At 39.6% G+C, this 27,766-nt stretch overlaps 2 protein-coding genes across 8 annotated transcripts in view; one reads left to right on the forward strand and one right to left on the reverse strand.

Moving 5' to 3' along the window:
- Positions 1-652: 652 nt before the first annotated feature.
- TRMT1L (tRNA methyltransferase 1L) lies at positions 653-17,703 on the reverse strand. Of its 3 annotated transcripts, none has more exons than XM_071810572.1 (16): positions 17,438-17,703; positions 14,449-14,598; positions 13,588-13,698; positions 12,092-12,205; positions 11,018-11,082; positions 10,536-10,665; positions 8,826-8,946; positions 8,226-8,305; positions 7,228-7,474; positions 6,204-6,416; positions 5,342-5,532; positions 3,769-3,847; positions 2,837-3,000; positions 2,294-2,350; positions 1,877-2,003; positions 653-1,777 (listed from the first exon to the last, which is right to left on the reverse strand). In XM_071810572.1, the coding sequence occupies exons 1-16, from the start codon at positions 17,559-17,561 to the stop codon at positions 1,462-1,464; spliced, it is 2,289 nt and encodes a 762-aa protein (XP_071666673.1). In that variant the 5' UTR covers positions 17,562-17,703; the 3' UTR covers positions 653-1,461. The 3 variants fall into 3 exon arrangements, with proteins under 3 accessions (XP_071666673.1, XP_065698712.2, XP_065698711.2); XM_065842640.2 differs by having other exon boundaries at positions 2,294-2,353; positions 13,636-13,698; positions 17,438-17,702; XM_065842639.2 differs by having other exon boundaries at positions 2,294-2,353; positions 17,438-17,696.
- A 5-nt stretch (positions 17,704-17,708) lies between these two features.
- The window catches only part of SWT1 (SWT1 RNA endoribonuclease homolog), a 31,157-nt gene continuing 21,099 nt past the window's right edge, over positions 17,709-27,766 (forward strand). For 3 of the 5 annotated variants that reach the window (XR_011739826.1, XM_071810569.1, XM_071810571.1), the window contains exons 1-10: positions 17,709-17,941; positions 18,653-18,727; positions 21,631-21,689; positions 22,190-22,943; positions 23,888-23,953; positions 24,079-24,135; positions 24,753-24,882; positions 25,016-25,117; positions 26,579-26,767; positions 27,295-27,388. Coding sequence is in view for 4 of the 5 variants with exons in the window: in XM_071810569.1 (XP_071666670.1) it covers positions 18,662-18,727; positions 21,631-21,689; positions 22,190-22,943; positions 23,888-23,953; positions 24,079-24,135; positions 24,753-24,882; positions 25,016-25,117; positions 26,579-26,767; positions 27,295-27,388 (1,517 nt within the window). In the remaining variant the exon portion in view is untranslated. Of the gene's footprint in view, positions 17,947-18,652; positions 18,728-21,630; positions 21,690-22,189; positions 22,944-23,887; positions 23,954-24,078; positions 24,136-24,752; positions 24,883-25,015; positions 25,118-26,578; positions 26,768-27,294; positions 27,389-27,766 lie in introns of all 5 variants that reach the window. The other 2 variants (XM_071810570.1, XM_065842642.2) reach the window with 2 other exon arrangements.

Below are 27,766 nucleotides of genomic sequence, written 5' to 3' on the forward strand. Positions count from 1 at the left end.
TCTCTTTTGCTTCAATTAGCCAACTTGGAGTGATTTTTATCCCACTTACAGTAACACTAAAGTGAGCTGTGTTAGCTGTGAGCAGAGCCTTCCAACAGGCTCTCTGCATCAAAAATTATTGAAAACTGGTCAGAACAACTAAGGTTTTCCTCCTTCATTTTAATTTCTAATTTGATACCAAGTTACCTTTAGAAAAGAACTAGAAGCACTAAATTTTCAAAGGAAACTTAGTTTCATGCTGTATCACTGCTGAAGTGCAAATATTATCCCTTTAGTGGTCTCTTCTTAATTTTTAATTAGGACAGTCCTCAGTCCTGAATTGAAGATGGTCTAAGAGGCAATAACTTAATTCTGGCCCAAGGGGAGCTTAGGAAGTTGTGCATGATCAGGAGTGTGCTGGTCACATTCCTCTTGGTCAGCACTCAATGAGAAGCAATACTCTTACCAGGAAGTTTCAGAGATGGATAAATCACAATAATAACCTCTCATGCTCTCCTCATAGATAAACCAAACACCTGGGGCCAGGCTGAACACCCAACTTATGAAAAACCACAGCAACTCCTTCATTTGGCAGAGTTGTTCCCAATTCAAGTGACACATAGAGAGGTGTCAGAACAAGGTTTGGGGGAAAGAAAAGACAAAGTCAAGTTGATTTGACTGGAATGCTGCCGTGTATTTAAGGAAAACAGACCCAACTCCCACCGCAGCACCTCTTTGCTCGTTCACAGAAGAGATCTTTTAAACAACTAAGACTTTAATGACAGATTCATAGCAAAACGTCACCTGGAACTCAGGGTGTCTTGTCACTGTTCCTTTTTGCAGTACCCAACCAAATGTCATCTCTGCACAAACGCCTACCAAGGGTGACAAACACAACTCACTATGGTTTGGATGAACTGGAGTTTCAGGAACAGTCGTGGAACCATTTCTTTCTGCTCTCACTTGAGTTAGGTCCTTGCTTGTAGGCAGAACTATGAAAACAGAACCAAACGCCAAATTACACGTGCCAGCTGGAGTGAGAAGCACACCAAGGAAGGGTTTTCTGGATTTTTATCCTGTCATATTTTATCATCTTAACTGAACTGTAGCCAGTCAGGTGTTAGGAATTATTCATTTCAGGAATACTGTGTTTTGTATTAACCTCCTGTTGAGAAATGCTGAAGATGTTCAGCCCCATCCGCCCTGCTGGGTTCTGTGCTGGCAATAAGGTGTTACTAAGGGCTTGGGAGCAGCCACCAAGCCTCAGCAACAAAGTGGATGCAAGAAACTCCCTCTGAGACCTTCCCACAGCAGCAGTACCTTGACCACACACGCTGTGAACAATTCTAAAGTGTCTTTTTCAAATTAAAATAGCAGGCAGCTCAAGTTTTCTAAATCCGGTTTGGTGAGATGTACTGGCTTACTGAAACAGGGTGTGCTCGCAGTCCATAACATCCCGCCCTGCAAACAGGACGGTTTGTGTTAATCAGCCGCGCACAGAGCGGGGCAGTCTTTTGTCAACAAGGCAGCAGCGACCGCAGATTTATCGTCTTCCAGAAACTCGGCATCGTCCACCTTGCCGTCTGTCTTGCCGTAAGCCTGTTCTCCTTGCTGGATGTCCCCCGGTCGGTGGCCGGGACCCTCCGCCTGGCCCCCCGTGTACGTGGGGGTGCTGTACTTCATCAGGACGGTCTTAAACTCCGCCAAGGGCGCGTCTGTGCGGACTCCCATGGGATCAAAGTGGGTTCTGCTGACTCTGTATCCCGCTTCGGAGAGATAGTTTAAGAACTTATTTAACCTGGAAAAAAAAAAAGGCATTAATGCTAATAAGGCTGACTCAATACAAGTTATCAGTTGTCACAGTAATATAAGGCTGGAGCTTAAACAAAAGCCTTACTTTGGCATGTTCATTCCTCTAATACTGTGTCTGTGGATATTGTAGTAAAACGCAGGGTGCTCAGCACTGTTCTCAGATTTTTGGCGCTTGGCTGCATTCCGAAGCACTTCTTCACTTTTTCTTTTTCCTGAGCCACAAGAAATGCCAGTGAAACCAGTGAATACCCAGCAAGACCACAAAAGATGTCAGTGAAGCCAAAGACAGTACACACAAACAGCCACACAGCAGCTACACCTTTGTGTCTGATTTTAAGCTAGACTTTTGCAGAGTTAAAATCCAGGCTGAATTTAGTTAACATGCTATGATTGCTAGATATTAAAAAAAACCCAAACCTGTGACGACTAGGTTGGTTTAGCCATCACTTAAACTACAGTTTAATTTGAAACTGCTTGAACTGCACGAAAATGATCTACTTACCATGTATCAAGTAGGATTCTGCAGAAGTATTTGCTGTTTTAATATATACGCCACATTCTTCTAGAACACAAGAGTCAAAATTAATTGTACTGTGAGACAGGAAAATGGCAAAACAGGAAGAAATAAAACCACGTTCTGGCCTAAAGAAGTGCAGGAAGGAAAACTTTCACATACTAACTTGGAGTTCAGAGGCGATATTCAAAAATATGATTTTATTTAATGAGCAGAACAGCATTCCCATCCCAAAAGCCATTTTTCTGGGCCTGCTGGTTTGCAGTGCCTGCGGAATATGCAGAGCACAACAGCCCAAGTCCTCCCTTCTCACAGCACATCCTCTCGAGTCAAAGAACCAGCAGACACTGCGTATTCCCAGCTCGCTCAGGGAACATGCTGGATTTCATGGCAGTTCACCTACTGCATTATGTTTATTTGTTGTCCCACCCTGCATTCTGTTTTATGGACACACTAAGTTTTTAAAGAGCAGAATCTCCCTAAATAGCCCCCAAGCCGGTCCTTTTTATGACACATCTGTGCAGTTCTTACCTTGTTTGTTCTCATCAGAAGGGCTATGGGTAGAAAGTTTCAAAGTTGTACACTCTGCTTCGCAAAATAACGTCTTCAGAAGTGGCTGAGCTTCATCCAGACCATGCTGGACAGCCTCAACCAGCATTCTTCTGAGGAACCCGCTGTTGAAGATGGACCCTGACCTACAAAACACAAGTGAAACATTAAGACTTCTTAACGAAAGCAAAAAAATTTGCTCCGCAAATCCCTTGCCCAAACTGATCAGCAATTGCATTACACTGAAGCGCTGCATCAGGCTGACTCTGTTCTCAACTTGGCAATAGTGAACTGGTTTGCAATGACAGCAGCATTTGTCTGGTGTTAAAAAATCAAGATCTCAAGAATGGTCATTTTATTTCTGTCCTACTATGTTGAGAAAGTAATTTAGACCCCACAAGAAAAGTACTGTCACTTGTGAGCCATTTTCATGCTGCTCTGACATGGTTAAAAGACTTAAAGATTTATTCTTATTTCTCACAAGAGAAAGTTCTAAGTATTAACTATTGAGCAGTGTAGTATTTACTACCATCAGCACATATGAGGATTTAGTAAATAAGTTCTCCACGAGTATAGAATAATAGAAAGTTGTTTAACATTTGGCAGCTAGAGGAGTACACAGCCAGGCTCCCCTGTGCAGGATGTATTACCTAAGTTGCACCAAATGTGAAATTTAAAGGCAGTTTTTCATTTATTAACCAGACGGAACACTATGAACAAGAGCAAAAAGGGAACACCCTACAAAATTAAAAGCGATCAAATGTTTTCTGAGCTCCTCCCAGTTGCTCTACCTCCTTTTGCAGTGGTAGAATATCCAGCAGCCTTACGTTTTTATTATGTGACTGAGCATCTGACCTCCAGAGGTCCTTCCAACCTCGATTATTCTCCGATTCTATGTTGTGTTCTGTACTTACCAGAGAGGACCAAGAACAACCGCCGTCTTCCCAGGCATACTGCTGTGACAATCACAAGGCAGCTGCTGATACGGGTTTTCTGCAACAGAAAAACAGGATTTAAAAGTTGTTTTGAAATAGCCAGCAAAGCCTGCTCTACTGAAGAGAGATGACATCAACACAAAGGCATTAAGTAAACGATTCGTTTACTAATTATCCTGGTTTCAGCTGGGATAAGACTTAATCTTCCTCCTAGTAGCTGTGGAGTGCTGTGTTTTGGATTTAGTAGGGGAAGAATGTTGATAAGATGCTGATGGTCTGGTTGTTGTTAGGTAGTCAAGGACTTTTCAACTTCTCACACAGTGCCAGGACAGCTGACATGGACCGGCCAAAGGGACATTCCATACCATCCACCATCATGCTCAGTGTATATTTTGGGGGAAGAAGGAAGAGGAGGATGTTTGGAGTGATGGTGTTTTGTCTTCTCAAGTCACCGATAGGTTAGATGGAGCCCAGCTCACCTGGAGCTAGCTGAACACCTGCCTGCCATGGGAAGGGGTGAATGAATTCCTTGTTTCCTTCGCTTTTGTGCGCAGCTTTTGCTTTACCTATTGAACTGTCTTTATCTCAGCCCACGAGCTGTATCACTTTTCCTCTTCCGATTCTCTCCCCCATCCCACTCAGGGGGTGAAAAGTGGCTGCGTGGGGTGGAGTTACCAGCTGGAGTTAAACCATGACACTAATGAAAATCTCTGCTGCAACACTATCAGTTACTCCGTTCTGTTCTTAAAACTTTATCCAAGGTTTTAAATAATCTTTTTAATAACAAGCCCATTGCACACTCCTGCACCTGACTTGGAGCAGGGCAGTCAAAACCACCACTAGTTAGTAGTCAAATATCCAAGAACCTGTAATTTTGAAACAAGTTCTTTCCTTTTATCTTCATTCAAACTACCATCTGGCTAGTAGCTACCTCTTAGCTTATTTTTTTCTACTAATTTGTGTTTAGAGACAGCCCACAGTCAGTTTTTAACCTGGAGGCTGCCTTGATTTACCACTAAGTGTTAGAACTACACGTGTCTTTCCTACCACACCTGCCGAGAGATTCCATCAGATGTCTGCAGGTCCTGCCCAAGGGCAGGGAGAACATATATCCTTGTCAGAGGGAAAGTGATACTGTTTAGTACACTGCATTTTAAGGTAATAAACGATCCATAGAAAAGCTATCTGACACTTAAATCTATCCAGCTGCAACTGTGCGGAGGAACCAAGTGGTAGCAAAGACTGTCCCACTCTTTGTGCCTTTGCTCAAAATACAGACCCATATTTACCGGGCATTCCAGCAGCTTCAGCTAGTTGGTGTTGAGAAACAAATCCAGTATATTTACAGCAAAATTCATGCAGCCAACTCATCTAACCCACTACCGTAAAGCATGGCACCTTCTCCACCTCATCCAGTGAGGTGGGGATTGTTACATTAAAGGTAATTATTACTTTACTAAGGGAGTGCCAATACAAACAAGGCCTTAAACAAGCACAGACCAGACATACAGAAATCAGACCTTCCAGAAAGTACAAAGGAAAAGCCATTTACCTTCTGCCATACTACCCTGTTTCTGAAAAATTCTCTCTTCACACCACTGGCAATGGATGAGGTATCTTATTTTCTTTACTGAATCATCCGCGATGGATGGTCCCCTTAAAACTCTGACCACTACTAGAACAAAATGTTCTAGAGCCACTGCGAGTAAAACTTCAATGGCTTTGTTACAGCGAGCTGCAGCTCTGTGAAGGAAAAACAAAACCAAATCGTACTCAGTTCAGCAGACTCAAACTGCCACAGATACCTGAACCTGCTGAAAGATTCTTGAGCTCATCCACTTTCTAGAAAGAGATTCTGAAGATCTGAGAAAGAGATCAGGAGAAAACCTCATTTCTTAAATAGCTGGTTTTGTCTGCTTCCTATAAGGCTGAGTAAATCTTATTTTACCTTTTACTGAGAATATTGATATGCAAATGACTGATTTCTCAAATTAGCAATCACATGTATCTTTTTAACTTCAAGCATGAAGAGCTAAAGTGAACATCAGCTTCCACCAAAGCAAATCTAACTCTAATGCTCAGCTAGAAGCCACTCAGGCAGTTTAAATCATATTTATAAAGTCCTATGCAGCACTAAAATGACCATAAAATTGATGGAGGAATAAGAGTGTGCAAATAGGCAAGTCTGGGTATTTTTACATTACCATCCCTCCCCACTGTCCCAGTCTCTCACCCTATTTAGGCCTTTTCTCCTCGCTCAGTCTTTTAGTTTAAAAATCACATTATCCCATAGCAGCACACAAAATACGAAACATTCATTTTGTATCAAGAATTAAGGAATTCTGGAAACCGAACATGCACAACCTACAGAAGCAGCTAGAAGCAGAATTTGAGCAAATTTGTTTTACCAGTACCTTGTCACAGCAGCAATTATCATTCTGGCTCCCAATTCCCTGTAGTACTCCGTTCGGACAATATTACACCCGTAATGACGCAGGGCAACGTGCTGGGCCTTTGCGTACAGAGAACTGGTGTCTGTGGACGTCAGCGACACAATTCCGAGGTTTCTCACATTTCTGAAGGCAGAATCCAGGTAATTCACAGAAGTTCCAAAGGGGTCCAAATGGCTGAAAGCAAAGTACCACTGAGTATCTATAGATGCTCAACAGTTTAGCCTTCAACTGCAGAAAACACTTTTATAAGCCTCACTTATGGCCATATTTAAAACAAAATGAGAAAACAGGACTAATATTTACAGTACACCTCTCATTAAATACTCTGGAACTTTAAAGTATCAAATTGCAAGAGCTAGGGAAGCACTATGCTGGAAAATACACATCATCACAAAGCCAGAAAGTGCTTTTTTTTGGCGTCCTGACCCAGTGACTCATTTAAGCTACAGGAATATTGGCCTGAGGCTTACCTTCAGCCTTAAAACAAAGGGAAACTTCCAAAACCAAGAATGCATTCCACTTTATGAACTAAATTAATACTAATTTTCAGCCTGAATACTTACGAGCTTAGATCTAGACATTAATCAATCAAAAAAAAAGAATCCAATCACTTATTTTGATATCTGTATAGGTTTTGAAAGTATGCATCTATAAACCCAACTTGGAAGAATTAGTCTAGTTGAATATGAACACACTGCAAACTGGATTAAAACAGGAGGTGCAATGAAGTCCTGCACAATGACATGCAAAGGTATGAATTTTAAATTAGAAGTTTCAATTTAAAAAAAGACTAATTTGACATTTCTCTTTCTCAAACAATGTATTTATAAAAAGAGAGTCTGGCTTAAAATTTTCATGTACTATTATAGACCATTCTGTATGTCAGAAGGACTTAATATTTTCCCTAAATAACCATACACTGGGAGATGGGTGTGGTGTGTCATTATCAAACCGGGAAATCATTAACAGAAACATTCAAACTTACATAAAATCAAATGCTCTCAAATGCATTATAACATTGGCGTCCATTCTTGTCACTTCAATGGTGTCAGTATTTTCTTCTCCATCTACCATAGCTTCACCATTGTCTTCCTCCATAGAGTCAAGTTTCACCTTCATTTTGTTTAAGTGACAGTTTTCCCGAATCATCGTCACGGAATTTTCGTTACAATCATTAATCGTAACTTTCACAGCACTCCTGAGATGCTTTGCCCACTGTAATCCCATGATACCTATGGAAAGACAGAATTGTAACCTTAGAACGGCTACTGCAAAAGCTGGCAAAACAATTAATTATTATTTTATAATAATTAAATAGTTAAACATTAACTAATATTTTTAGGTTGCCTCCAAATGTAGCTTTTGTAGTGCAGCCCATGATGACATAGCAGAAGTGCAGGACAGGATGTGCTTGTGGAGTCTGGCCTCATTCAGAACAGGGATTAATTCACAATCAAGAATTTTTATGCAAAAATGCTGAGCAGTTACTGTTCTTAATTAAGAGGCAGCAATCCAGATCTCTTTGGGTTTTTGTTCCAGATGGTTAAATAGACACTGATATAATTACATTTAGTTCACATTCAGAATTTTGTAATAATTTAAGAGATGATTCTGATAAAGACACTTGAATTCATCACCATTTTTAAACCACAGGCTGATTTTACAGCCAAAGTCCACAACCACAGTCACACAAGATCTGTGACCTTGCCACAAGTTTAGGAAGATGCCATTAAATGTTGAACATGAAAGCAAATAGTTTTAAGGAGACTGCTAAACTTTGACTTAACATTATTTACAGTCTTTAAAACACCTAATACCACGCTCTTGATGGCTTTTTTGTATGGAAGCCAATGGCTGGCTGCCTAAGGAAGAAAGTTATTGTGTAGCTCACTTTTTTTTTTAATACATCATGTCAGTTCCTACTCATTTTTGCAGCTTCATACTACTGGATATTAACCAAAAGAGTAAAGTAATCGACTTTACCAGTGGCACCAAAAGCATCCAAACATTCTATCGGTTTACGTTCCTCGGCTAGAACGGCTAGTGCGCAGAATATCAACTGCCTTGAAAATAAAAAGGAATGGTCATGGTAAGTTGAGAAAACATTTTTCCTTCTTTTTCTTTAGTTATTTCCCTTTAAAATAATACTAGAACATTTAAGCCAAGCTCTATGTTTTACATGGAAAAACACTACCCTACAATGGCTCCATGTTGAAAATCATCATAAATGATTGTAGAGCAATGAAATTCCACTTGTTCTTTGAGACATGGCCATGACCTTGGTTGCAATGGCCTCCCCCAGAGTCACATCTCAGCTGTCACAGGTGTGTCTGAGCTAACTTTAAACTCAGCTCAAATATTAACAGCACTGAGAACATGAGGGGTCAGCAGGGGCTGAAGCCCCGTCTTGAAGCCTTGGTGTCAACACTCACACTTTGGTACAGACACATTTTCTAATGGAAAACTATTTCTCCTGCCCTCTGAACTAAAGTTTCTCAGGGTTTGCTTTTCAAAACACACAAGTATTTTTCACTACAAACTCAGCAGCCCTCTGGTGCATCCTCCCACCCCCTGTTCTCTTACCGGTTGAGTTTCATTTTAGGATTAAAATAGGAATCTGTTTTCTGAGGTGTGGAGTAGTTCGGAAGAACCTGCACATCTGTGGCCAACTCCTTCAGCACTTCAGAAGACTTGGGAGCAGCAACTAAAAGCAAGCAGTTGTGGGGGAAGGAAAGAGTTATTGACAACTGAAAACAGCATTAGCACATTTGATAAATTAAATTAAAAATTTGCTCCCATAGAGCAAGAAGTCTGGGTAATGCTGTAATTAAACTAGCACACGGATCAGTTAACAAGTACGTGGGGGTAAATAAGCAGAGGATTTATCTTCTAGTCCTACAAGGAACAGATAAGGATCAAGCTCTACTATAATTTTTTTCCCATAAAACATCAGATTTGTTTTTCAGTTGGGCTCCTACATATTCAGAAACTTCAGAAAGTGAGCCCCTGAGCTTGAGCACATTTGCTTTGCATGTTCTAACATAATACACTGCTAATTAAATAAAACCCTAATGACATAGTTCTGAACTTGTATCAGTGAACTGCAAAAATCCCTCAAAATCCTTGATCTAATCTCTAAATTATCAAACAGCTTCATGAAACGTGTATAGACAGCACAAGCAGAGGGACAATTTCAACGATTAAGCGTGAAAGATGTTCTGAATTTCTCCTCTCCTCATGAGGAAAAGTAGCCACAAACATTTTGTTAAAAAAGCATCAAATAGGCCATTCTTTACTAACAGTTCTGAAGGGAACCATACAGAGATACATGTATTTCACAACCTCTGTTAAAGGTTAAAGTTATGGAATAGAAAGTCCATATTAAATTAATGTTCAAAATTAAATTAATAAAAACTAAATTAATTTCACTAATTTAATTTAATACATATAATTAAAAGTAAGTAATTGAATTAATACATAAATAATAAAAATTAAATTTATGGAATGAAGTTAAAAGTATGGTCTACGGTATGGAGGGTACTACTATCACTTCTTACATGCAAACTGACGCCAAGACACCGAACTACCACTCCTAACCTGCTTATGGGCAACAGAAAGTGTGACCCTCATAGCACCCAGTCTCACCTTTATTACATTATATATAGGTAAAAATCCATATATCTACACAGAGAAAATAGATCAATTTTCAACATCAATAGTCTAGGGTGCAGGAAAATAAAAAAAGTTTTACACATCAGCTAATCAATAATGTGCCTTTTACTTGACAGCTCTAGAGAGCAGACAATTTGCAAAAATAAAGAGTTGGCGTTCCAATTATTTAAAATGCTTCCCACTACCTTGTTTGGTGTATCCACGCTGATGCAGTTTGGATAAAAGGCAAAGGATTTTTATATTGCAGAGACTTCCTCAAGACTGATTTACAAACACACACACAGCCAAATACATAGGCATTACACTCTCTACACAGATTTTTGTTACATGGCTTCCAGGTCCTCCATTCTTTTGAAGAGAGAGAAGCCTACATTTGCAACATTTAACTAATTGTGAAGGGAATATTATTTATCAATAAGAATAGCTAGTCAATGTAGAGGTTATATCACAAGGCCGTTACACCTTTGAGGAAAAAAAGTGTTCCGAAATATTAAGGGCAGATTTTACAATAGTAAAGCTAAATCTGTTCCAGGATTTTTATCATCTCTCTCACTCATTTATTATAGTTACTCCACGTGCTAGACAGTATAAGAAGATTGAATGTTTTACAGAAGAACACACCTGTAATAAACCTTGACTCAGTTTCTCCTTTATTCACATGACGATTAATATGACTTATCATGTCAGTTCTTCGCGTGATAGTTGCTGAGCAGATGATACAGTGGTAATGGGCTCCCATCTTCGAAAGTGCCTGCAAAATACAACATGTGTAGTTTCAGAATAAACACAATCAAAGCAGAGGAACAGCTGAATATAGGCAGATGAAGAAGTCATCTGTTACCACTAGCGCATACAAAATACTTCGATTTTACAGCCAGGGACTTAGGTGATACTCCCAGAGCCACCCTCTGCTGATGCTCCACGTACTCTGCATGCCGGGGAGGAGCAGAGACACATCCAGCACCTCAAATACTTACATTCTGGACTGATAAACTGACACTAAATAGCAAGATGTATTTTGAGACTAAGTAGATCGCAGAAGTTCCCCCCAAAATACCCATTTCCCAAGCTAACAAATATTTGTGTGATTCAGCATTTTTTACCTGCTCTCCAACAAGGTTTGGTTTTACTGGATGACAAGGTAAGTGGCAGATGCACATTCTGTACCCTGGAAAACAAATTATTGTCACATCACAGGACAGTAAGTAAACAGAATGCATGTGTCCTACACCACAGAGTCTGATTCAAAGTGTTCTGCATTTTCATTTCATGGTCTCATTGAAGATATCCAGATATTGCCACAAGAAAACGTTACCACTTATTTCACAAACTCACCTTCTGCAGAGAGAAATTAATCAGCTAACTATACATTTTTAAAAATCAGAAAAAAATACAGGCAATTAATTTTAATAAATCTGTGAGAAGCTACAGTGAGTCTTCAGGCTATATGGTATGTAATGTTCAAAAATACTTTGAGTATATCACAAAAGTATTGTTACCTGGCTAAAAGACTTGTGTGAAGAACCCATATGTTTCATGGTTTACAGAAAAACAAATCCACCCCCCCAAACATACCGGAAACACAAAAGACATCTGCTAGCACACACAAAGCCAGAACTCCAGTTGCATCATTTTTAAATCAACCTTCATCTTGTCCATATTCTGATTAGTTGTTTTATTTCCTGCAAACTCTTATTTCTGGTTCTTCAAAAAACACATGCTGCTCACTGTCTTTTCCTTCTTCAACTTCCCATAGGGATTTTAATGCATCTTACAAGCAGATCACAGAGCTTGTTAAAAACCAGATAAGTGACCATACTTGTGTGTCTGATTGTTAATAATACACCCCAAGCTTTTATTAAAGTAATTTTCATTATATACATATTTTAACTTTTATTGTCATTTTCATGACATGCCAAGCAATTGTTGTAATTTTTTCTTAATTAGAAAATGCACAACTGTAACTATTTTGGCCTTTAAAAGAATACAGAGCTATTTTACGTTTACATTTTACGTCCCAGTTCAAGATTCATTATGTCAAAATGTGGTTCTAATTCAGAGCTGGGAACAAGATCCTTAAATCAAGAGAAATTTAAAAAGATGACACAAAGAACAATGTCCTACAACATGTTCACAATTTCTTCTAGCATTTACTATTCAAATATGATTGTAATTACCTTCAAATTCAACAGAAACTTTCCAGTGCAAATTCTGAAGGTGACGATGGAGCTTAGGACCGTAACAAGCTTTTAATTTCTCCTCGGGACACAATGGACAAGGCTTCTTTTCATCTGAAAATACAAATAAACAAAAAGTATGAGAAACATATGAAGTGCAGCAAATACTCATGTTAACAGAGATGCATATCAAGAGAAAAAAAGAATGAAGGTGCTATCAATGGAAGTTAGAGATGAAGTCACCAAGTTATATCCTATTTCAGGTGCACAAAAACATCAAATTTGTGGATTGCCTCTTTCTACTTCACAAAATATAGACAGAGAATATAAAATATAGACAAGAACCACTATAACTTTAAAGATCATTAACTTTTACAACCCCAGGTTTTGTTTTCTAGGTTTTTTTTACTCAAGCAACACATGGCTAATGGAACTTCTGAAGAGTACTGCAGAATAACAATTTCATAGATGATGTTGAGACTGGCAACATTTAGAAAAAAAATCCAGCTGAAGAGGTTAGAACAAGAAATCTGTCTTTCCATATCCTGAATCTTTTAGATAAAATAAAAACTAGCTATTGTGAGATGCTGTAGAGCTGTACACAGGAATTATGCATCGGAGCATACATACACCTGCTGCTGGGTCATAAACTCCTGAATGGCAAATAACTTTTCATGCAGAATTTAGCAGAAAAGCTGTGATGTGTTTGAACAGTACACAGTGAATTTTGAAACATGCCACACAACATGGGGATCTATAATAATAATGACATATCTTGGGCGTGCACAGCAGCAAAATTCCTTTTTAATGACTTTTTTAATGAGTGGATTAGTACATCCATAAGGTCCCACGCCACTGAAGCCAAAAGAGGCAGCCTACAGCTCCCCAAATAGATATCTAATGCTGACCAGCCTCTTTTATTGACTTATGATTTACTGAGTATCAAATGCACGAGGAAATGGTAATAAATACAAGTCAGTCCAGTAATACATGTGGCAGAGGAATGCTACATCCATGGCACAAGAAAAAAAATACTATTGAGAACATGCAAAGGAAAAATGAGTTTCTTACCACTACCATGGATTTACATCTAAATCAGCAACAGCTAAAAGTGCCAGAAATCTGAGATCCCTATGATCTATCTCCTCATTAAAAATGGAACAAACTCTCTACAGAAAACATTTATTTCAAATTTACACACTAACAATTAGCTTCCCTGTTAGCACAGCACTTAAAGTAAAATAAAAATGAGACTAAACTGCTGATGTATAGCTAGAATTAACATTTTGCTGATCCATGCATGCTGCCAACATTAGAAATGCTACAATGCAGAAGAAAAAGATGAAAAGGAATCATTAAGGCCTTAAATTTAATGAAAGAAGCACAACAACAAGAAGGGGAACCATAAAGGTATTTATTTATGAAACCCCTCATCTTCAAGCATATTAAATATATATGGTGTTTTAAAAATAAAACCTGAAAGAAAAAGTAAATACCTGTAACGTGCTGATCTGTGTTCTGGGATACTGCCATGGTAAACTCACCTTCTCTCAGATCAGCTAATTTCTCTAGATCGGCAAGATGTCTTTGAATTGAAATATGTTTCTCTAAAAAGCAGAGACATTTAGAAGTCAGACATTTTTAGTTAATAAATCAGTTTACTGCTATTTTTCTATCCATCATTTCAAATCTATTGCTGACACACAGCAGACTTCTCAAACTCGAAAGAACTTCATCTGAAAAAAAGCTGAAAAGAGCAAGTCACATTTGTTCCTGATTTTACTGCTTGGCATTGGTAGTTAGAGCGAATCAGGCACAAAGCAGTTTAAAAACATCCTATGAACTCTCTAAAAAAACCTAAGAGATCAGCTAGAAGTGTGCCAATTGTAAGTAACAATTATTCACTGTACAGTTGGGATTCACATTCTACCAACGTTTTTACCCCTTAAGAGAGTGTTTAACCTTTAAATTTACCACCTGGTATCAGTCAATGGGAACAGTGGAGAAATTGCTAAAAGCAAGGGAATTAGTTTATATAATAAGTCACCTTTATTGATTTCAGCATACAGAACATTCCAGTTTATAGTAATACTGAGTCTGTAGTGATTTTAAACCTCTACTATGTTTTTACAAGATGAGTCTTTAGGTTTTCTTATGTGAAACAATGATACCCTTTGATCCACGGGCTCAGAATAGAGAGGTGAGTTTTAAAGCAATTCCTAGCAAGAGATTTCCTCTGCTCTCTGTGGTGCTCTTCGCATCAGAACCAGATGTCCCTTTACCTTCCCCCCTATTTCTACCTTTTCTCCTCCTTTCCTTGAGCATACAATAAATATTCTTAGATTTTATTAACAAACCTCTGGGATAGTCTGATGATACATCCAAAATGCTGCTATCAGATTCCCTTGTGGATTCTTGCTCCATTCCTTTTTCTTCCGCTTCCAATTCTGACTTAACTTGCACATCCAGGTTGTTGCTTTTCACTTCTCCAGAGAGCTCTACACCATCTTAACAAAAATCAAACAAAACAGTGAAAGTGTTGTTGATATAACTGAATTATACAAATATGTTCATTTGTTTCCAATAATTTGGTGTTTCTTACAGGCTAAAATAACTACCAGTGCGAAGGAGAAAAATTGTATGTTTGAGAATAACATGGGATTAATTATTGCTCATCCTTGGAAACCACTGTGAAATAATGCCATCCTGGACAGACAAAACTATTTGCCCATCTGTATCATCAGATGTCCGAAGTTAACAAAATAATATTTACACTTTATTTTCTGACAAAATGCAGTGCTAGCAAGACAAAGCAGGCAAGAAGGGGGTCCAAATACTCATAACAACATACTAGGAGCTAAGAAAATTGTAAATTAAAAGTTTAGAACCATTTGTGAGTAACTGAACATCTTGAAAAAAAGATGGAAGGAATCTGCTATCCTCAGGAGCCATGATGAGGGTTAAGTGCTGGTGCCATGAGTATTTTGCAAATGAATGACTTATCTGAGGTAGTGCAGAGATGGGCCACCTGAAGAATTCCAAATGAATGACTTATCTGAGGTAGTACAGAGATGGGCCACCTGAAGAATTCCAAATGAATGACTTATCTGAGGTAGTGCAGAGATGGGCCACCTGAAGAATTCCAAATGAATGACTTATCTGAGGTAGTGCAGAGATGGGCCACCTGAAGAATTCCAAATGAATGACTTATCTGAGGTAGTGCAGAGATGGGCCACCTGAAGAACTCCAAAAGTACTTAAGAAGACAAAAAAATAGTCAAGTAGTAGACTTGGGAAAAACACCCTCATCTTGATTTCACAGATGAATGGATGCATGGACTCTGAGCTGAGCATCACCAGTCAGGACCACCACCTCGGGATCTTAAAATCCAGTTTTGGTGAAAGGAAGAGGTGTGAATCCTCAGAAGCAGTCCACCAATTGACACTACTGGGAAAGCCACATATAGGGAACAATATTGTCCCTGAACCCTCAAGCTTTAAAGGTAGAACGAGGCAAGTTTCAAAAAAAAAAAAGCTATGGCACCACTTCTTAGCTACTGGAAAATAACAGAGCAGGCTCTGACTTCTCAGCCTAGATCCAACAGATGTCTATAAAACCATGAGATGCAGAGAGAGCACTGAAGTCAACTATTCAGTGTCTATTCCAGTACAGAAACAGGGATGCACCAACTGGAGATGTCAGAGCTGGAACGTCAGAGCAGAAGAACATCAGTTTACACATGAAAGCTGCAGAGCTCCCTGCCAAGGATGCTGCAGGTCTACAAGTGCCCAAGTCAGAATTCTATGGAAGAGAAATCCACTATGGGATTTTAAACACAAACTCAAGCTGAAGAAAACAGGGGGTCACAAACTAGTGGGTTTTTTGTGTGTAAAGGTATTTCTGGAGGGTGCATTAATACATAGTTGCTGTGTTCTGCCATCTACTCCTGGCCACTAACTAAAGACAAGGGCTGGAAGGATCCTACAGCAATTCTTATGATCCCCCTGGGGTATTTTTGTTTGTTTTCTTTTAAATATTGCAGTTGGATACATATCTTTGCTGTTATAAAGAAATAAAGAGGAAATTGAAGTAATACCTGAAGGCAGGGGGTTGGAGGAATTGTTTGGAAAGACAATTCTAACAGTTTTCTACCTACTTTAAAATGCATCAACACCAGCATTGCTACTCAGAGAGCACTGCCGTATTTCGCACATTTTCAAGCTTAAAAATTGTATTAATAATTTCCATCTACTCCTCAATTAAAAAGTTGCAAGATGCCTGGTCATAGTTTCTACAAACTTTATCAGCAGAAAGAAAATTAAAAAGTGAAAGGATTTTTAGTAAGAGATCCATAAGAAGAACAATGATTAATTACAACTATATGTGCTGCGAGAAAAACTTGTAACACTTATAAAAATGCGTAGTGAGAGCACAGTGGTGACCAAAATTCACCCGAGCTGGATTATCTGCATCTTCACAAGTCTACAGGTTAAAATGGCTGAAAAAAATATCATGCATATATATGTACATAGAGCTTGTATACATATAGGAAGAACGGTAAACTTCCACACTAAATCATTAACAAAAGCTATCAAAGCAAGATTGCACGATTTTTAAAATACCCATGAGGAATCACTGGTCATGCACAAACATTACAATGCTTCAAAGAGCCTAAAATTTTAAGAGTCAGTTTGCTTCAACCGTAAGATTACAGCAGCAAATAACATCAGTGCCACATTTGGCGCGGCTGGAAAACCGATTTAAACACATTTGGCAGAAAAAAAAAAAAAAGAAAAGGCGAGGAGAAAACTCAGGGGGCAAGGGCGGCAGAGCAGCCAATTTAAGCACATTTGAGAGGAAAAAAAAAAAGAGGAGAAAATCCATGGGGCAGGGGCCGCATGGCTCCCACCGCCCCCATGCCTGTAACAGGACCTTGTGAGACCGCGTTTTGAGATAAAAAAACCACCTTTAGCAACCACAACAATATCCCATTAGATGCAAAGGGAGAAAAGGGGAGACACAAGCCCCATTTCGCTGTTGCTAAACCGGCAGAGGCTCAGCCTCGGGAACACGTGTGGCCCCACACAAAGTCGGGAAAACAGGGCAAGCTGAGCCTACCTCACCCCGCCGGTCTCACCGCGCGGGGCGGGAGAGGCGCGAAGGCTGCTCGGGCCGCCCAGCTGTACGAGTTCAAGCCCTCGGTTCCCTCAAGGCGCTTCTCCCCCATCCCTGCCCGCCGCATCTGCTCGGCGCTCCCCTCGGAGGAGAACGGAGGAGCCGGTGCCCGCCACACCGCCCGGTGCCTCCACACCGCCCGCCCGCGGCCTTCCCGCGCCCGGCCCTCACTGAGCGCCGCGGTCTCGTCATCGCCGCCTTCGGGCTTCTCCTCAGCATCGTCCTCCCGCCCCAGCTGCCTCTGCTCGGGGGACAGCGGCGCTAGCGAGGCCTCCGCAGCCGCCTCCGCTGCCATCTTCTTTAAGGGCAGCAGGAAAAGGCCGACAGAAAGACACCCCGTGGGGCCCACACGCCTCTTATGTGGGAGCGAGGCGGGCTGGGTGGGGGGGCCAGGCGGCGGCGGCTCCGCACGTAGGGCGGGAGGGAGGCGGTTCCGCACCGCCTACATTTCCCAGAGCGCCTCGGGTGAGCTGAGGGCTATCCCCCGTGAGGCTCCTGGCTGTCCCCACAGCGGGGAGGAGCCGGGCCCCGGGCCCGGGAGGTTGTTGGGGCGGGCAGCGCCTGCCGGGGAAGCCCCTTGCCCAGGAGCGGGGCCGCGCTCGGGGTGTCCCTGAGGAGCGTCCGAGGTGAGGGCGCGGAGCCGCTGCTCGCGTCGGCTTCAGCTTCGGCAGGAGGGTGAGGTGGGGCCCTCGTTGTCCTGCTGCCGGGGATAAGGAGGGAGGGGATGCGCTGGCAGCTACTGGGCGGGGTCGAGGGGTGTCTGGGGGCTGCTCTGGGGGGCCCGGGGGCTCAGCCCGCGTTTCCTCACGCGTGGGGTTGGGGCAGGAGGCTCCTGCTCCCTCAGTCACAGCCGTTCCCGCGGTCACTCCGCCCCGGCAGCTTGAAGAGCCGTGTATTTGCTCAACTCCGCCTTCCCTGTGGAGTGGCCGAGCTGTTGCTGTGTCTCACCTGCTCAGGCGGGTGATCTGGACTCCAGACATTCACCTCTGGAGCTCTGGGAGCTTCTGGTGAAGGTTTTTTACAGCGCCCTGAAATCTCTTCTTGTTTGTTTGGCTCTAAGGGCCAGTTTGTGTGTGGGGGTGGTGTAGCTGTTGGGAGATATCGCCGTGTTTATTACCTTCCCTCAGTGGAAGTGATGAATTCTATAGCCTAAAACTCGACGTTTATATGAGTAGCCATTAAAAAATGTTTGTCTCTCTTAGTCTTTGTTTGCTGGTACAACATACATACATAGCATTTAAAATCCACTGTGGTGCTGTAATCTGAAGAGAAAAAGGAGTATTGGAGTGATTTTTATTTGCTTTTTTTCCTCTATGCAGTTAAAATTATTTTTATATCAGCCAGAAAACTTGAAATAAATAATAATGGCAATACTGTTTTTCCTAGGATTTCAAGATGTCTAAAAAGAAACTGAAGAAGTTAACTGGGAAGGAAGACTGTTTGGATGGCCGGGATGACAAAGTAGGAACAGCTGTATTATTAATATTACTATTACTTTAATTCAAACCCCCACATTCAAGAAAAAGGTGTTGATTATTTAGCGGGCTTGTGATAGAAGGATTAATCAAGTTTGAAGATGGTGTCATTAAGAACAGCAGGATGGTTGAATTGTTCAGATAACTGCAAGTTCTAGCCTGGTAACTAGCTTAGGTTTTTCTCCAGAGGTAGTGTGGGTATCAGAAAATATGAGACTTTTTTATTTTAACATATCTTCCTGGTTGAGGAAATTGACCTTAAAACTGCTATCAAAACCACTACTGTTTTCCTGGATTGTTCCGTGTCTTGGATCACAGATCTTAATTTTCTGATTAATTGCAAATTGTGCTTATTTTAGCAAGCAACTCTCAGATATTTCCTCTTAACCATTAAGATGTAAGTCAGTGACCAAAATCAGATGTAGATTCTTAGTATACGCTACTATGTCTTTGTGTTTAGTGATTAAGTTTTCACCGGACCACTTGTAAAATACAGGTGCTACAGGGATGGTAATCTTTCAGGTCATGCTTGTATGTAGCTTCCCGTTTGTTTTTTTAATTGTTTGTATAACTTTTTGGGAAGTTATTTGCCACCAGTGGCATAATACACATGTAATAAATCATTAGTTTAATAAATCCATACTAAAGTTTGCTAGATTTTTTTCACTTGGATTTTGTAAGGCATATATGAAATACGAGAGCTTTTAACTGTTTTGTCATAATTGTGTTAAAAAAAAAGTTTGGAAGTGTTTATAAATGAGCATGATATCTTGGCAATAGAAACTGAATTATGCACATGAGGAGCCTTTTGCTCATGAGAAAATATTTGTTCTAGGACAAATACTTGTAACTATTTTTCTCCTGAATTCCCTATTATTATTATTATGCAATATGTCTTTTAAGATTAACTTGTTCTAAGGTGTGGTTTTTTTTTTGTTTTTAAGTTCTTCAATACAAAAGGTAAAAACATGGCTTAAACCCTCATACTATAGCTGTATTGCTAATGCCTATACCAATTTAAATAATAGAGTTTTAACTGTTGTGCGATTTCCATCTCTGTGGGACAGAATTAAATATTGCAGATGTTGACCAGTGCAAGCAGCAGTGAAAACCCAAACTATTAATAGCAAAAAGATAAGGAAATCTCTGAATAGTAGCAAGTGTTTCTTCAGTGTGATCACAGAATGGATAAAGAGGTATCTTCAGCTCATACAGGTGAGAGTAAGCCATCTAAATAACTTAGGAGTGATTGTGTCAGGGCTTTGGGACTTTTTATGTGGTATAAGCATGGCCACAGGTTAGAGAAAACTCGATGCCTGCTGGCTTTTAATATTTTGGCATATAATTCTGTAAGCAAAAGGACATTTGTCACAGTATAAATTAGAACAGGTTTAAACAGAGCTGTCTGGGGGACTAAAGGCACTGGTGCTACTTGATAATGTTGCCCAGATAATGCCAGATGATATGATAGCTGTGGAGTTATGAACAGAACACCTAAAGCGGTCTGCTCCAAGAGGATATTTACCCTGAACTGATAATGCCTTAGCATTACCTCTTAAGATATAATTTTTTAGTAGTCTGTTATTATAATTTTCCTGGTTTATTGCCGGTATTGATCCTGAGTGTGTAGTTCACCTATTGCCAGTTAATTGAGTTGTTAATAAACCAATAAAACACTTCGATTCCTATTTGATTATAGTCATGCAAGTTGAACAGGTCTTCCTGCACCAAGCTGCACTGGTATGATTCTCAGTGGCAGGAGCCTTTAACTGCCTCCTAAGTTATAATTTCATTGGGTTTGCTGCTTTTACAACTCCAGAACGAACAACAGGCAGAAGTTCTCCGGATTTCCTTAATTCATTAGGGCTCCACTGGTTTCTGCAGCCTTTTTATTTTTTAATGAAGTGCTTTCTACTGGGGAAGTAGAATAGCAGGCCTCTCTTATTAGGGAAATCTCTGTGACAGTGACCTAATGGCCTCACAGAGTCAGCATGACCCATTTACCGAAGGAGTGACTTATTTGTAAAAGGCAGTACTGCCTAGAGCTTCCTTATCTGAAGTAATCCATATGCTACCATTCGCTGTTGTAATTTCCTACACCCTGCTGTAGTTTTGGGAAAACTGAGTCCCATAACCCAAAGGTATATAGAAATTACCTGCCTTGTTGCGCAAGATTTGTATCAGCAGAGTCTCATTTTGCTGCTCCATGTTCTGTCCCATAGCTGCAGTAATAAACTGCTTTTTGTTCTGACCTGATTGAAGTCACCTTGTAGTTATTCTGCAACATTAACGCAACACAAATTGCAATATAGGTATGCCAAGCAGTGATATAGCTGCTTTCTAAACAGGGTCTGTTCAAGTTCTTTGTTTGGGGACTATCTTTACTCTTAAGCAGGCCTATGTAACTGTGGTTTCACACTCTTCTACTAATTAGTAAACCTGATGAGAATTAACAACACATCTCCTGCACAAAAGTCTCCCATAGAAATAACCTCTCTTGGGCCTTACCTAGGGGGTAGTTGGAAGCAGTTTTCAGGTAACTTTCTTCTCCCTAAGAATTGTTGTAAATATACAAAAATAGGTATTATACTCACTGGTTTGCTTGTGGAGTATATGAAACACATGAATTCTTAATGTGCTTAATTAGTTGAGCTTTCTATATTTATGAGCAGGGCTCTGTGCCACAGTGTTTTTTCCTGCGTGCTGTTCTTAAATGTAACAAAATCTAAACACTAGGTCATAGCAAGGTACCTGGCTGCTTTTTTGAAGATTAGCTTAAAATCATAGTGAATCTAGTATGAGATAATAGCTTGATCCATCCTATGAAGATTTTAACTGCAGTTTCCTCTATAAGGAAAAAATCACTTAGATTTTTTTTTCTTCTTTCAGAACTCTGAAGACACGAAATCTTATAACCGTACTGTGAAAGGCGATACAGAGTTTCAGAGGTAAAATACTGAAGAAAAAAGTTTGTGATTGTTTTAAATTGAATTTAAGAAATTTGTTTGACTTGTTACCGAATAAAATACTTAAACTGATGAAGTGTTGGAGTTGCATTAATGAGTGGATTCTGTCTAAGCTAGGCAGTTGGAGATAGTTGAGAAGACAGGGTCCGGAAAAAATAATTACTCTCTGATAAGCTGAAACTAGACTGATAGTGAACGCAGAAAAAGCTTTTCTCAATTTTGTAAGTTAAAATAGCTGTACAACTGGTAAAAATGTAAATACTAAAACCACTCTATCAAACTATTTTAAAGGATGGATGTTGCTGCTAGTTCATATTTAAGAACATACCAAACTAGTACTCATAAATGGTTAGCTGTAGCTGCCTAAATCAAGTGTTGGCTTTTTTGTGGTTATTTTTTGGGATTTTTGTTGGTTTGTTGTTGTTTTTCTATTACATTAACTGAAGTAGATTACATTACTTTTTTGGGTAATGTTTCTATAGGTTCAAAATAGAGAAAGATGTGCAAGAGAAGAAGCGAGACCAAAGTTCTAATATTTCTCACAGTACTGATGGAAGATCCCAAAGAAAATCTCCAAACAGAAGCAAAACCACAGACAATTCTTTAATCCAAACTGAAAAGCAAAAGAAAATAGTTATACAATTTAAAGCCAAAGAAATTAAACATGGAAAAAGTACACACACTCCTGATGTAGTGACTTCTAGCAGGGAAGGTCATAACAAAAGTCGTTTTGATGAAGCAGAAGGAAAAGGACTCTGGCATAGCTTTGCACTTCAGAGGGCGAAGGCAATGAAGAAAAAGACGGAGAAAGCCGAACTCTGCAAACTAAAGTTAAAAGCGGAACAAACGATGTTGGAAAAATTTAAGTCGTCTGCCTATGATTCACACGTATCGCATAAAAAGGCAGATGGATCAAAAAAACGGAATGAAGATGTCAGAATTCCCAAAAAACCGTATGACACCTCTACAGGGACTGTGGATGACCGTAGGACTTCCACTAAGAAGTCAAATACGTTATCTAGAAGTTGGGAAGAAGAGTATGAAGAAGAACGTAAGGAGTTTTCTATGAAAAACCGGCATGCGAGTAAACGCACACCGTCACGTGCTTCAACTGAAACACCAGAACGGTGGGACTTCAGTAAACGGAAAAAACAGGACGATGGTTCTGGTAAAGCTGCTGGTGCTTCAGGAGCTGGAGAAGGGGACTTTGAAGCCACAGCGTCATGTTTTAAGCAGGTAATTGGAACTCTTAGCATTATGCTGGTAGGTCTTTCAGGCTACTTTCTGAATGGCAGGCAGTTTTTGTGTGAGCAGACTGTCTTACAGATTTATAACACGATTTCTTACTTACACTGGGTTCAAGGAAAATCTATCAGGCTAAACCATGTTAAAGTGTTTCTCTGCTAAATAGTTAAACAAGCTAGAAGAATAAAGGTCTTGCATGTTAGGACTGTGTCTGCACAAATGCTTTCATAGTATTACTTGCCTGCTGGGGGTGTGCAATACTTCAGTTTAGGTGTAAGTCAACAGAAATTTTTTGGAACTCGTATTGTCATATCATTTTCTGAATGAATAACCAGAACCAATGAAAATAGTGCCTGCCAAACAGGTGCTAATTGCTGACAAAGTGGTGCCAGGAGAACTTCTAGATGTTGAACTAAATTTGTACATTTCCTGCAGAACTTCATCTTTAGCTGTGATGGGTTTATTTCCACGTTCTGGCTTATTTGGCTCTGCACCTCAACTTTTTCTGGAGTCTGGTTCCATCATCTTTACATTCTTCTATCAGATATTTATAAACATTGATAAAATTCCCCCTTCTTTTCTTCAGGCCAAAGTATCCCATCTCTTTCAGCCTTTTGTATGACATGCCCAACTCCTTTAAGCATCTTAGTGACCATTTGCTCAGCTCACTCCGTTAACTTCACCTGTGTCTTGTACTGGGAAGCCCAAAGCAAGAATCATATAATGACAAACCCACAAGAGACTGGGCTCACTGTGTAAGCCACTATATTTATTGAAAATTAAGGCCATCCTTCTAAGCCCTTTTGAAATGATACTGTAGGTACTTCATCATGAATATAAAAAATATGTTTGGTACCTATTCATTTTACTTTGGAACATTCAGTGTTCTCTAAAAGGCTGGTAACTGTCCTGCTTCCATTCCTATTTATTTCTAGACTTTTGAGGTCCCATGCACATCTGACTCTTACCGAGACAGCGAGGACATAAAGTCTACCCAAAAGGTTAGTGATGTACTTGTTTAACACTGAAGAGCTATATTCCAAAACTCTTGACATGGGGTCACTTGTTCCTCAGTCTTCCTTGATATTTTGTGGTATTGGTATGATTTTTAAAATTCTTCCTGCAGAACTTTGAAGTCTTTCCACCCCTTCAAGGCAGTCAGAATCCAGAAGCAGACCAAGAGGTTAGTAATGCACTTCCACGTTGTTTTAAAAATTCATGGCACCGGGTTTGCATCGCTGGACAGTTGTGACTTTTCCTAGTGTTTTGCCTTGTTGGCTTATGATCTACACTTCCAAAAATGTGGAGCATTTATTTTTCAAATACTAAACAAACTTGCTGAAGTATCACTAATCAGGATCTTTCTGGGATGGAAGTACTGTGTTTCTGTTACCTGCCTCAATGTAGGAGGCCTGCATAGCTGCCTACATCCTCTAGCTATCTCATTTTCCACCCTCTAAATTCTAAGTCGGAAAAGAGACTCTTTTTAAGAAAAACCTGTCAGGAAACTGACAGTCCACATAGCAAAAAATGGAACAAAGTTTTCAAGTACTGGGTAGAAAGGACGTAAACAAATCTTCCTTTAGACTGTATTTTGGACAACTTTTGTGGACTTGTTATAGTGGAGGGTGTGCAGAAGGTTCTCACAGCTTTACATTTTCTGCACCAACTTAAAAAGTTTCCTGTTTCATTTTTAGGTATTTTTAACACAACAGCATTAATATAAAAGTATATTTTTGCGGAATAATTCATAATGGATTGCTTACAATTGATATAATGCAATTTTTTTTTTTATCGTAGATGCAGATAGTTGAAGATTTGCATGTTGCTCGTGTTCAAAAGAGGATGGCGCTGCCTGTCGTACAGACTTGTGGAGAGCTTACAAGTATGGAGATAGATCTTCCAGAGCAGGATTTAAATACTTCTGCTGGTATGTCAGGATTTGATGTTCTTTGGTATCTACACACACCTTGTTATTACAGTTGGTTAATGCTCTGAGTAGAGAGTGCACAACTGATTTTTTTTCACGATTGTACTTTTGTTGTATGTTTTTTCTCCCCCAGAGGCTTTTACTTCGGGCCTGAACATATTAGTGGTGATTGACACAAATATAATGATTAGTCACCTTGAGTTTGTCAGATCCCTGAAATCTGAGGACATACCAGGTACGTGAATATGTGATGATCAATAAGACATTTTAAGAAAAAAAAAACAAATATTGTAAGAACTCCAGGCTACTTGAAGAAAAACAAACTTGGGCTTAAAAAGGCAGGAGGTTTCATATCGAGGCCGGTTCTGTGGACGCAAACAGGCTGCCTCTTATACCTGTGTACCTATAGAGCGTCATGGTCAACATTCCATGAATGTGTATGAATTCTTAGAAGTAAATAAATCTTACCTACTCTAAGAACATACTTTAAAGGGTTTAATCTGATACTGGTGGCAATGATGTTTTTTACTCTTTTTAGCTTTTTTTTTTCCCTAGAAATCTAAAAACACTTAAAATCTGATAAGCAGTCACTCAGTGCATTATTTATGTCTTGGTAAAAGTCACAGAATTCATGAGACGTGTGAGCAATTTCTCAGGAATTCCACTTGCAAACCCTGGCTTTGATGTTTGGCTTTGATGTTTGTTGTGAGGCTTTTAGTGATTTCATGTTAGCAGGATTAGGATCATGCATGTCAGTTGTTGGTAGACATTTGGAATCTATTGGAATATTTAGGGTCCTTTGATGCTTTCAGCTACTGAGAACACTTATTCTGGCCACCTGGAAAATAACTTTAATAAGGGCCTGAGCAATTTTCAAGAGTGTGCCAGACTGTGTTTCTCTTTCCCATGTTAGGAACTGTGCTGCATTGTATAATACTGGGAGCTGCAGTCTCAAATGCCTTTTTTAGAATATTGCAGCTGTCAATTTCTGGTCCTACACTAGGCCTGTTATGCAAAAGGTTCAGAAGATTGCTCATTCTGGACCTGTTTATTACAAAATAGATGGATATTGAATGTATTCTCCAAAACTGACTGTACAGAACAGTCCTTAAATTTCTGATTTACTGTGTATTTCGTATGTAATAGTTTTAAAGTTCAAACCATACCTACCTCCAAATAAAACCGTGGTTCAATGTTTATGCTTCCTGTTCCTTGCTTAGGAACTCTGGTTGGCAATCAGAACAACTCATCACCCCTTTTCTTTGACAATTGGTTTTGTACAGTGGCTGTTGTGATCATTCCGACATTTTCAGCCTGTTCTTTCAGCTGCTGTCACCGTTTGCTTTAACACCTTACACTCAGTGTGTGACAGGATGTTAATTGCTGCAAATATATTTTACAACACCGCTACACACTGCTGTCCAAGTATTCCATTGATTAAAATTGTTTATTCCTTTTGTTTGCCTAATTTTGGCGTTTTTACATATAACCAGTGTAGCGCCGGTTTAAGGTTAGATCAGAAACAGGGAACTTGGCCTTTTTCAGTTGTTTATTGTTTAATATTAGATGCTCTTGAACATAGAATATGAAAACTACTGGCAAAAAAAGATACATGTAAGTTTATGTAATTATGATATTGACTTTAAAGTTAAATGTAATAATTTGCATGATTTTTAATTCTTTTTTTTCCTTGCAGGGGTTAATAGACTTGCGTTAATAATTCCCTGGGTCGTTCTACAAGAGCTGGACAACTTGAAGAAGGGAAAAATGTTGCAGCATGTGCGGGACAAAGCTATCCCTGCAGTCCAGTTCATCTACATGTGTCTCAAAAACCAAGATGCGAAATTGTGGGGGCAATCCATGCAGCTCGCTTCTCAAAAAATATGTAATACATGTGCAATCAATTTGCTTTGGGTACTTAATCCTTGCAGTACACTTAGTAGTGTGAACATTTGCACTAAATTTTGAGTTTAATACAGTCTTCACTCTGCAGTTTGCTAATTAAAATTAGCTAATAACTTGCAGCAGCCTTCAGGCTTTAGTGTGCAAATACTTTATTCACATTAGTGCTTTGCTTGCTGTTTTGTCAATTGTTTCTCAGCGAGGGAGTTAATGAAAATTTATCCAGTTACTGCTTTTGCTTATGAGCTAAGGAAATGTTGTGCGCTTTTGCTTTTGACTCAGTCGTCACAAAAACTGACATAATCAAATTTGTGTGGCTCACTTGATGTTTTCTGGCAAAACCGTGGAGTATTATCAAATAATTCAAGGCTCACATTTGTGCTTAGGTTACACTTCTGTGTCCTTGCTTGGGGAGTGTTAAATTGAAAAACAGTACCATGACTACACTGAAGTATTTCTTATGTTGAGTTCCTTCTGAAGATGTCAGCGCTCTCTTCACTCGATTTGCAGATGGCCTGAGTGACGAGAACAACGACGATCGCGTTTTACAGTGTTGTCTGCAATATCAGAACCTCTTTCCTCAAGCTGTCGTCGTACTCTGCACGTGAGTTCCTGCATGGTTTTGGGCCTCTTATGAGGCGTAAGATTGTCTCATGCCAAATACGCTGTTTTCCAATTGGATCTTCAAATGAAACTGTTTCTGAAGTAAGCTTTTTGAAGAGCATTCACTCTCTTAAAAGCTAGAGCAGAAGGATATAATAAAACACAAAGATTGTGGACTCAAATCACCTTTGTGTGCTTGAGGCCTGAAGTAGAATTAAATTTACTCAGTATTCAATTTTAAAACTTTTCAAAACATAGCATTCTCAGATGTTATTCTGATTTCTGATAAAAATATTGCTGGAGTTACAAAATAAAAAAATTGTATTAATTATTGAGGTTCCGTTAGGTGCTTTGTATCTGCTCACCTGATTGAGAACAG

The sequence above is a fragment of the Patagioenas fasciata genome, chromosome 6, assembly GCF_037038585.1.
Source record: "Patagioenas fasciata isolate bPatFas1 chromosome 6, bPatFas1.hap1, whole genome shotgun sequence".
NCBI classification, from domain to species: Eukaryota; Metazoa; Chordata; class Aves; order Columbiformes; family Columbidae; genus Patagioenas; species Patagioenas fasciata.